The following is a 12,270-nucleotide window of genomic DNA, read 5'->3' on the forward strand; positions in this document are numbered from 1 at the left end:
AGATGTTATGTCCACTAAAAAGGCCACAAGCTCTATGCTATCATCATTCCTCAGAAAATCCATGTAATGGCTGGCTTTGACAAATCCATGTCCAAATCTTTCCTGATGACCCTAACCTCTCCAAGACTCTTCCCTTACTCAGCCACCTGACATTGTTATGGAGGAGTAAGTCATCATAAGCAGCATTTACCTGGTAAGAGAAAAAATAAATAAATAAATAAATAAATAAATAAATAAATAAATAAATAAATAAATAATCAAACAAACAAAGAAATAAATACGAGATCTTTTGTGTTGCAGAAATATTCATAAAGTGAACACAAACACCTTGTAAATGCTGTAAATGTAAATGGTTTAAGTCTGTTGAAAGTAGATTTTGATGACAACTGTTAATACTTCCAAATGCATATAATAACATTTTCTCCTACATTTTATTGACAATTGAAAATGATTATATGCATAAAAATTCATAATGTCTGTGTTTTGTTTCGTAGTGGCGTGTGACATTTCCACTCTTCACAACTCCAACTGTCTCATTACAAATCAAACAGAACGGTTTTGTGTTGGATTTGGGCAAAATGAATGCATACCTCTCTGTCCAATTACCTTTGAAAACTCTATTTTCTTCACCAACTTTTCTTTTCCTGGAAACTGATATCCTCACCCATCCAATCACTCACTGTGGTGAAGTGTCACCCGATTACGTCAAACGTCATACACACACTAGATGTCATGACAACAATGTCAAAAACAAAACTTTTAATATCTTGCCTTCGCTTTCATTTTGGAACATCTTTAAAAAGACATTAAAAAAAACTAAACAGATGATTTACAAGTCTGACATGCGTTTATCAAAGTAGGAAATCCACACTTTTATTCACCAGAGTCCAGACTTTGAGAAGTGATGTAGGGTGTTTTTGAAGACCGATCCATAGTGGGGTGGAGCACACAGTTAAAATCCCCTCCTGGGATTAGTTTAGGTGTAGTCAAATTGGAAAAACTAGTTAAGAATTTTTTTTAAAATAATACATAGTCCCTATTAGGGACATAAATATTGTCTAATATCAGGGGAACATTATATAATGAACCTGTTGCTATTACAAATCTACCCCCCCCTCCCCACCCCCCCTATCTTTTGGACATTACTTACACAGAATGGTGTGTTTTCTCTTATAAGAATCACAGTCCCTCTGGATCTCTGTACATTTGCCCCACCCAAGATTTTTGTAGTTTATAATGATCAGCTGGTATTGAACACACCTTAAATACTGTACCAGATGATGGTAGCCATGTAGAAACTAATGAATTATTACTGTTTAATGTTTACAAAATAAACAGTTTAATTGTAGTGTGTGTGTGTGTGTGTGTGTGTGTGTGTTTAATTTCAGAGAAAAAAGAATAATTATATTTATTTGGAGATTTATCAAAAGAAAATTAATACTTAAAAATATCCAACAGAAAACAATATAATAAAATCTACTTATTTAATTCACAACAGGAAATTCTACAGACATTTAAGGTTTACTTCATATGTGGATGAAAGTGATGTTTCTGTCTGTAAAAACTTGACTACTTAATTAGTTTAATTAAATAGAACTTATGACTTAAATATAATTAAGTATTTTTATTTATTTTTTTTTATTGAGGTTTATTTGAAAAGGGACCATGTACAATTATAAACATAAATGTGTCCATTTAATGCACCAAATTTAGCCAAAAGGCTAATTTTCATCCGAAAAGATCTAGTAGATCTTAAAAAATCTGCAGAGCGGAGGTGCACAAAAACACGAAGTATGGGAGGGGCCAAACCATTTAGAATTTTATATACCATACACAAATTTGTAAAAAGTCTAAAATTATCGAAACTCAAAAAATTATATTTCTCCAAAACCCTACAGTGGTGATACTGGTTAGGCTTTTTGTCCAAAGTTTTTAAAGTCTGTTTATAAAGAGATCTTAAAGGTTTAATAACTGTTTCTCCTGCTTGACCCCAACATGTCGCACAATATGACAAATGAGAAAAAATTGTAGCATGCATGAGAGTCGTAGCTACGTCAGTGGGAAGACATTGTCTAATTTGTCTGAAATTTATCAAGTTACATTTTATAGTCCTCACCATTTTCTTTACATGCTTTTTGAAACTAAGCTTTGAATCCAACGTTAAACCAAGATAATTAAACTCTGACAATTTTCTCCATTTATAGAGATCTACATATCTACAATACTTGATATCTTCATGAAGGTTATGTTTAGTGGTAAGTACATTTTACTTTATACTCCTAAGTGAGTTGTACTTGTTATTCCAGCAGAAATATTTACTTAAAAAGTGCTAGTGCACATCACTATGAGGATTTTTTCAAGTAAACCCTAAAAGGTTTTTGTTAAGTGTATGAACAGGGTACTGTGATTAGTAATTAGTAATTAGTAATGCTCTAAATTTCCCAGTCTACCTTATCCCACTGATTCTTAAGATGTTTTATAAACATAATTAACATGATTTGTAGGTTTATTATTATTTATATATTGTATTTGACTTTAACACTTTTGCTCATTATTGAAGACAATATGAAATATGTTCAAATTTGAGATAAATGTATACTATAGATGTATATTCTCTCCTGTGGGTTGGACATTTAAAATATCCATATTTTTTAACCTATAATACAAGATCAAGTTCATTTCTGGCTATTACTCATTTGCTGGATTGAACGGTTGCCACACATGAATACAAAAACGACAAAAATGAATAGAAAAATCATCCTAGGCCAAAAATGAAAATGAAAGGTGCAGTCGCATATGCAATATGATTGTACAATGGGATTTGACTATTGTTTACCAGCTCTTCTATGTGGAATTAAGTTACATTAAACGTGCAGCTATCTTTTTGGGAAGCTGAGCTCACTCTTGTTGTTTGAAATACACAATATTGCCAAAAGTTTTGGGACACCCCTTCAAATGATTGTCTTTAGGTGTTGTTTTTTAGTGGTTGGGCTCAGGCCTCTGAGAAATCTCACAGCTAAAATAATTAAGGAGATAAATCCTGTTGTAATTAAAACCAAGCTGTTAAGAGAAAAACTAAAAACAGCGCGAGTTACAACATGATTTCATGAGGGTCGACCATATACTGCATATAAAACCTCCACTGGTTTCCAACAGAACGTCGACCCTTCCAACATGGCGGAGGAATTGACGTGTCTGTATACAAATCACAGCGGCGCCCTCTACTGCCTCCTGATATAAGTGAATAGGACAAGCTGTTATGACAGGAAGTGTGTTTATTAACCATTTATTATCAGATTTAATTGAAACATAATCATCATGCATTATAACCTTAATTAATGTTTATATAAAATATTAAGAATATAACGCGCCATGTTGATGTTTTTTGAAAGTCCCGCCCCTTTTTGTGGTTTTCATTTAAATATCCAGAGCGCGTGCTTGCGTCATCTAGAAGGCTTTTAAAAGAGATTTCAAAAGAAAACGACGGAGACAGCGACACTGCGGATTACCTGGAGATATTTCAAGGATAAACAGCAGATTTTCTTGGAGAGAAATGATGGATTTAGGTAAGTATCTTCCCTTCCTAGGTAGATGGACAGGCCGGGGCCTGGCCTGCGCCGCCGGGATGCTCGCGCTCACCTCCGCGGGATACTGCGCGTATCGCTGGCTGAAGAGGAGCAGCGATCTTCAAGCTGCTGAACTTCAAGCTGCTCACGGTGAGAAAAGCTCACTTTTTACTCAGTCTGTGTGTTTCTAATCGCTTTAGAACTTACAGAGAGAGTGTGTGTGGAAAATGTATGACTTTAATCGGTACAGAGGACAAACAGGATCAAATCTCCTGTGTAGTTTAGCTAACAGAGCTAGCCAAAAGCTAAGGCGCTAACATTAGCCGGCGATGCTACATGGCTCATATCAAGAGCATTTTAAAGTATAAAAGTGATTATTTTGTGGATTAAAACATTTCGAGGCACAACATCATGACTTTTAGACTTTTAGAAATAGTCTTGAAGTTTTATGAAAATAATCAAGTACAGGGCGGAGTCACGAAGCCTGACATGAAGCGGAGTTACTGTTAGCACCGGGATTATTATTATTATTATTATTATTATTATTATCATTATTATTATTATTATTATTATTATTATTATCGTTTAAGTGTTTTATTTCTCTTCTTGGTCTCGGCATTGTTTCTTCTGATGTGTTAATAGTTAGAGTGAATGTTGTGGTAATGAGTGAGTTCCTGTTAGCGCATCATTGTAGCAGCTGTAAAGAGTCAGTCCCTCACCAACTCGCCTTTTTATTTCCCTTCCTCTTCAATAAGACTCGTTTCTCCTTACTGATCACTAATATAACACTCTGATTAAAGACATGAAGGGGATGAGAGAGTGTCTTCTTGAAATATTTTCTTTCCTACATGAATGTCAGTTTCCACTGATGAAATTTGTCATCTCCGTGACATACTGATGTGGTTAAATGTGTCAAATGTTTTCCAGGATCTGTTGTTGATGATGTGGAGGAAGCCGAGACCACTGAAGGTTTTTTTTTGCAACAGTGCTGATGGTGCTCCTTCTCTCTTTTTTGCTCAGGCACTTGGTGTTTCTCTCCACCTGAGTGGGTGTGTGATGGAGAGTATTTGGGTTATCCTGCCACCATGTGGGGTCTGGGAGTTCTCCTGTTTCATCTTGTCTGTGGACACTTGCCCTTCTGTAATGAGGATGAGATCGTTTACAGGAAGATGGACTTCGCTCCCGGCCTGTCTGAAGGTGAGAAAATGTAGAAGCATCACCATTTAGAACAGCTGAAGATGTAAAACTGGCATTACAAGATTAATAGATTTTTTAATAATATTAATATATATCTGAAATGTCAAAGCACTATCTATAATATCTCATCGCTGCACACACAGGTTGCCACAATCTGATCAATTGGTGTCTGGACCCGGAACCTGAATGTCGGCCCACGTTTGAAGAAATCCTCAGCCATCAGTGGTTTACATCTGGTGGACCTGAGTGAAGGATCTGAGTGTAGGTGGATCTGTTGAAGACTCTCACCCTCACTTACATAAAGAAAGGAAGAAATAAATAAACAAATCTGTATATATAAACAAATATATTGTTGAATAAATGTTCCGTTTTTTTCTTATTTAGCCATTTGGATGTCCACTGTTGTGTTACGCCTCGTGAAGGAGCATGTCCAGGAGATGCTGAAGGCCATGGAGGGAGTCTGAGCAACACTCCTCTAACACACACACACACACACCTCTCTATCTCAGCCAACTTAGAGTGATCAGGACATTTTAGGAAATCTATTGTTGGCTATTCAGTGGTCATTAGAATATAAAACTAAGATTAAACTCTGCACTTTTGCCCATTCATTTGTAGAACTGCTTTTGCTCTCCATTTTGTTTGATGATAGATTACTTGTAACTAATTTATAAGATTAAGCAACCCCCAAAATTTGAATAAAGTAATAAATGTCCTGGTCATACTTTAAACACATCTCTTTTCTTTCCCTTTCTTTCTCTCTCCACTTGCTCAAGATCTCCACAGGTAAGTAAATACTTATTACTGTCTTTTATTTTCTGCAGATTTAAACCTGTCTTGCTTTTCTTCTCTCCCTGAGCAGCTGGACACAACATCACTGACCTCTAACATCAACACCTGTTAGTGCTCTCTGACCAACGGACCACATCAACATCTGCAGTTCCGATAAGCGACTCCATCTTTAGTTTAACTTTTTATTATATACATTACTCATTAAGACTTTAATCTTTATTATAGGTTTAAGATTTTTCTGTATTTTACTATTTATTAGACGTTTAAGATTTTGTTGTATTTTAATAGACTTTACTGTTCATTATACTTTTTTATTAATAACCTTTTATCATAGCTTTACATCTTTTATTGTAGTTCTATTTATTATATTGCATTTTTAATTAAAACCTAATAATTTATTAGCTCATATTTGAGGTTTCATTGTGATCATTCCCAGTTTTTCTGAATGTTTCTGATGAATGTTGGGGTTGAAATGTAACTAGAAACAATCGGAGACTTTTTCCTCCTAGAAAAGAAAGACTTGTTTTCTACTGACTGTGGAATTAACACTTTATTTAGATTAAAACAAAAATCTATTAAAGAAACATTGAGTTCATAGTCAAAATGATGAAAATTAAATCAATCTCATATAGAGCCTCCTGTCCCCTATGGCAATACGGTGTTTAACTCCATCTCTGTGTTATATACTAGAACCTAATATTTAACAGTGGATTTGTACATGACGCCATCTTCAAACACAAATACTGATCTTTTTGTACTGAAGTGAAATGATGTTAAATGAATGTGAAGTAAACAGTAGTGGCAGAAACACTGCTTAGATTCATGATACTGCGTTATTTACATGAGTCTCTGATTTACAGAATTATATTCCTTACTAAATCCATTCATGAATCTGACTCTGAATTTGGCAAGAGCACAACACACAACAGAAAGGCAGCCTAAGACATTAGGCTGCTTTCTAGTTAAGGTATAGAAAAATCATTTGTTTTTAGAAAAACAGTGCTTGCAGAAGATGCCTTAAAAAAATCTGAGCAAATTGGATCATTTATATTAAGCATTCCCATGTGGAATGAAAAAGTATTCAACAAAATTCATTCATTAACAGTTATTCATTCATTAATAATCAGATTTTCATGAAGATTCTGTGTACCATGAAAACGAGTTCACTTTAAACAACACATTTTCTCTCAGCATTGTATGACTCTGGATGCTAGTTTAATTTTAGACTCAATATGATCATAACTCAGTGGTTTTCATATCAGAGGACAGATGAGGTGGACAGTTAGGATACATGGAGAGATGGGATTGAATGGATAGATGGAGGACAATGTTCTTTATATTTTTTTACGTTTGTTAGATTGTGTGCAATCTTGCATCCTGTGTACTAAATAAGTAGTGTATCTATTGTGTTATCAATTTTCCATCCTTTTTTTTATTACAGAAGTAAGGATTACAGATCATTACTTTCTACCCTGCTATAATACAGTGTTGGAGGCATAAAAATGATCTACTTTAGGTATTTGTGCTGCACAGAAAGTTAGCACCAGGAATGTAAATATTTTAATTTGTTCATTAACTAAGGATGGTTGTTTTTGCATGAGAGACAGTTATTAAAGTAATGATCAACATTTTCATATAATTCCATATTAATGTTGCTGCTGTCTGACAGACGTCCTGTACAACAAGTCATTTATTTTACATTTTCTGGTACAGCAGTTAGTTTAAAATAAAAGTTAGTTTAACAAAGGAAATTAAGTCTCACATTATTTACATTTTATTCACACACAAAACATTAATGGTGAACATTTTTGACTTTATAAAATTATTCTCTCAAGTCTTAGGGATCGGGCCCTATTAAACAATAAAGAAAGTAAGACATCTTTTTTATACAGCCTGGACATGTTACACATGCCCTTTTAAACTGTGATTTATATGCTTTATTTATATGTTTCTTATATTGCTGTAGTTTTTGTTCTTAGCATTGCGCTAGTAACTTCTGGTCAGTTATCACATTACCCTGTGTATACTGACTATATGTAAGATATACAGTGTGCAGTCTACAACCTGTCTTTATATTACTGTCTCTATTGCTGCTGGATATCTATCTATCTATCTATCTATCTATCTATCTATCTATCTATCTATCTATCTATCTATCTATCTATCTATCTATCTATCTATCTATCTATCTATCTATCTATCTATCTATCTAATCACACCTAGGGTCATTTTAGAGTCACCTGTTTGATTCCTGATTCAATTTCTTGAAGAAGATCATTTTAAACTTTTGAATAAGAAAGAAGAAGAAGTATAGAGAATAGTTTCACTGTTGAGTTGTTGATAGATATTAGATTTTACATTTTCACAAGATCTGCAGGTGGCGCTAGAGCTTAACAAATATACTGTTACATTGTAGGTTTTTTTAAAGTGGTCATAAGTACAATGCATTCTCATATCCTCAGTCAGGGCTAGATACTACACAATTTCTATGTTTTTCTGTCAGACAATGAAAACTGAGACTGTCTCTTATAGTCTAATTCCCAAAGAGGGAAATTATAACATTCACAGAAATATTGCTAACTTCTAATCAGTGATTATTAAATACATACATTTCACAAAAGTTCCACAACATTAACTATTAACTATAAACAACCAAATGTTCACTGTATTCTTCTTTAATTAATAAATAAATTGTAATCGTTCACAGACTGCTGCTGTATAAGAGGAACAGTGATTATAATAATTAATGGCATTGAATATTGGAAAATAATTGTCTTCATGTTTGTAGCAGTAACTCCCTGACACAGTTCAGCCAAAGTATGCAGAACTACACAATGTTTTTTTTTTTTTTTTTTCTACTTCACAATAATTAATTATTGGCATCTACATCCACCACCTCTACAATTCCTGACATCACACTGCCTGGTCCTTGATTATTGTCCTATAATAACACACCCCCAAATGTTTTACTCCTTACTGAATATGCTGATAAGGAAAGTGCATTCTATTCACATAAATTCACCTGAGAAAGTCTCTTAATGATCCAAATTTTATAGATTTATAATCACAGGTTAGAGACGTTCATGAGATGAGAGGAGGATTTCAGGTGTAAAGGAATCCATCCAATTTTGTCCCTAAGATAAGGAGAGTCTCTATGCAAATGTCCTTCCCTGTTATATATTTAAGCAACAAAGACCAAGAGCTTTACGTCTTCTGCTTCAACACACACCATGATCTCTACATCCCTACTGCTGCTGCTGCTGGCAGCCGTACACTGTAAGTGTTTTTACATTTGACATGTAATACAGTTTTGGTTCCTTAAAGCTTTTCACTTTTACATCATTAAAATAAGTTTTCTTTAACAGGTGTTCACTGTGTTGAGCTGATCCAGACCGGATCCACAGTATTAACTCCTGGTCAGTCACTGACTCTGACCTGTAAAGTGTCTGGATATTCATTAACTGATAGCTACTGTACAGGCTGGATACGACAACCTGCAGGAAAAACTCTGGAGTGGATCGGACATAGATGTTATGATGGTAACACTTACTACAGTGAGAAACTGAAAAGCAGGTTTCAGATTTCCATAGACACGTCCAGCAGCACAGTGACATTAACAGGACAGAACATGCAGACTGAAGACACAGCTGTGTATTACTGCGCTCGTAAACCACAGTGAGACAAATAAACAACATCCCTGTACAAAAACTCCTCATCCAGTGTTCATTATAACAGAATGTCCAAAAGACACAACACTGATCTATAGAAGTCAAAATAACACAAAATATACCACAAATGAGAAGAAAGTGTTTCAATCTAGTTATTTTTTAAAGTCAGTAGTGTTGATTTAAAACCATAATATTTTATCTGTAATATTGCTCCACATCATGAACACTATTATAGTCATATCACTATCCAGAACTTTATCTAGTGTAGTGTCTTTGACTAACAATAATCACCTTGACAAATTAGAATGTGTGATCATGTGTAATGCTCTCACACTTTCTCACATATTGTTTAAATTAAAAATGTGTGAGAAAGTGTGAGAGCATTTTTTCATGACTTCAGAGAGGTAGATTTTTTCTATTATCATGATCCCAGTATCATCAGTCATAGAAAATAATTGTCAAAGTTGTCAAATCCTAATCACATTATATACAGATTGAAAGCATATAATGGATGGATGGATAAAAAAAGCATGAAGATTGTGGGAAGAAGAAAATGTTCCAAATATAAAATCTTGTTTTGAGGTAGGTTTATAAAGAAGTCTTTCTCCCCACTATAAACCCACATATCCTCCATCAGATGAATCTCCTCCTCATGATTTAAATACATTGCAGATACATTCTCCTCCCATCATCAGCAGATAAGCAAATCCAAGCATCAGAGCTGGATCTCACTCTATTTATATGATGTGATGGTGTCTGTTAAACTTTGGAGAACAGAGAAGACTCCAGTACAAACAACACACACCATGTTCTCTACATCTCTACTGCTCCTGCTGGCAGCTGCTTCTTGTGAGTGCTTTATCAAATTCATTCATTTACTAGATGAAGAATAAAGGTGCAGCAGATATTGTGTGAGATATCACCATGTGTTTTCCTCCACAGATGTACATGGTGAGGAACTGACTCAGCCTGCTTCCATGACAGTCCAGCCAGGCCAGAGTCTCTCCATCCACTGCAAGGTTTCATATTCAGTTACAAGCTATTATACATCTTGGATCCGACAACCTGCAGGAAAAGCTCTGGAGTGGATTGGATTCATCCGTAGTGGTGGGAGTACAGCTTACAGTGACAAACTGAAAAATAAGTTCAGCATCTCCAGAGACACTTCTACTAACACAATAACAATTGGAGGACAGAACATGCAGACTGAAGACACAGCTGTGTATTACTGCGCTCGTGATCCACAGTGAGACAGATCAACAACATCACTGTACAAAAACTCCTTGTCCAGTGTTCATTATAACAGAATGTCCACAAGATACATGTAATGAATGGGGATGAATCGGCTGATGGCAGAGATCAAACCCTGATCACCACCGTAAGCTCTATCACCCGCAATAGCAGATCAGACCCAAACGCAGGGATCCAGTACATGCACTGCTTTTATTTAACAAAACTAAACACAACTACATTAAATGTGAAGAAATAAACCATAAATATGACATGAAAAATTCAATAACCTCAACAAAACATGACTATAACATAAAAGCCTAAATAACACTGCCTCAGTGACTACCGCCCTGTAGCCCTGACATCAGTAGTGATGAAGTGCTTTGAAAGACTGGTCAGAGACTTCATCACTGCATCACTACCAGACACACTGGATCCACTACAGTTTGCGTACAGGCAAAACCGCTCCACTGAGGACGCCATTTCACACCTCCTTCACACAACAACAAGCCACCTGACTGCAGAAATGGGAATTATGTAAAAATGCTGTTTGTGGACTACAGTTCAGCGTTCAACACCATAATTCCTTCCATGCTCACCTCTAAGTTGGAGGTCCTAGGTCTCAGCTCACCCCTGTGCCAGTGGATTTCCAACTTCCTGACAGACAGACCACAAGCCGTAAGGATGGGCAAACACACCTCATCCTCCATCACCCTCAGCACTGGAGCTCCTCAAGGTTGTGTTCTGAGCCCCCTGATGTACTCACTGTACACTTATGACTGTGTGGCCACTTCCAACTCCACCACCATCATTAAGTTTGTTGTATTGGGCCTGATCTCAAACAACGACAAGATGGCCTACCTACAGGAGATTAAAAACCTGCAGAGCTGGTGCCAGGTGAACAACCTACTCCTGAACATCAGCAAGACTAAGGAGTTAATAGTGGACTTCAGTACAAAGCAGGAGCGGTCATACCAACCGACCATGATCAGCGGAACCCCAGTGGAGAGAGTGGACAGTTTCCGGTACCTAGGTGTTCACATCACACAGGACTTGACTTGGTCCTGTCATACCAACACCCTGGTAAGAAGGCCCGGCAGCGTCTATACCACCTGAGATGCTTTAGGAACTTTAATCTTCCCTCTCAGGTGCTAAAGACTTTTTACACCTGCACCACTGAGAGTGTCCTGACGGGTAGCATCACTTCCTGGTTCGGGAACAGCACCATGCAGGACAGGCGAGCCCTGCAGAGAGTGGTGGTTTCAGCTGAACGTACTATCCACACCGAGCTCCCTGACCTGCAGGACATCTACAGCAAGTGGTGCTGGATCAGAGCCAGGAAGATTGTGAAGGACCTCAGCCATCCCAACAATGGACTCTTTTATCTGTTGCGTTCAGGGAAGCGCTTCCGCTCCATGAAGGCAAACACAGAGAGAATGAGGAGGAGCTTCTTCCCGCAGGCCATTCGGAGTCTGAACCAGGAAACACCTAGAACCTGATACAGATACGGGGACTCTCTGCTTTTTTTCATCACTTTTCATCACTTTGCACAACTTCGCACATTTGCACAAACTGACACTTTGACACTGGACTGGCACAAGTCACTTTATACAATTATTCCAGCACATGGACACTTTAATGATAAACACTGGATCACCTCAATATATGCCATATACACATACATCCCTTCATGTCTGCATTTATGTGTATATATGTGTATATACCACTTTGTTTATTGTATATATATATACACTATATTGCCAAAAGTATTCGCTCACCCATCCAAATAATCAGAATCAGGTGTTCCAATCACTTCC

General features: G+C 36.4%; 1 long non-coding RNA gene and 1 gene segment (V, D, J or C); both read left to right on the forward strand.

Annotated features, from left to right (window-relative positions):
- Positions 1-4,625: 4,625 nt before the first annotated feature.
- LOC131363368 (uncharacterized) lies at positions 4,626-5,288 on the forward strand. Its single transcript, XR_009206309.1, has 3 exons — positions 4,626-4,763; positions 4,907-5,024; positions 5,148-5,288. It is a non-coding gene; the product is annotated as an uncharacterized LOC131363368 (long non-coding RNA).
- A 3,497-nt stretch (positions 5,289-8,785) lies between these two features.
- Positions 8,786-9,631, forward strand: LOC131364328 (immunoglobulin heavy variable 4-38-2-like). The segment is given in 3 exon segments: positions 8,786-8,831; positions 8,921-9,220; positions 9,624-9,631. Coding segments are annotated over 3 exon segments (354 nt in total).
- The last annotated feature ends 2,639 nt before the right edge of the window (positions 9,632-12,270 follow it).

This window comes from Hemibagrus wyckioides, linkage group LG02 (genome assembly GCF_019097595.1).
Source record: "Hemibagrus wyckioides isolate EC202008001 linkage group LG02, SWU_Hwy_1.0, whole genome shotgun sequence".
Lineage (NCBI taxonomy): Eukaryota > Metazoa > Chordata > Actinopteri > Siluriformes > Bagridae > Hemibagrus > Hemibagrus wyckioides.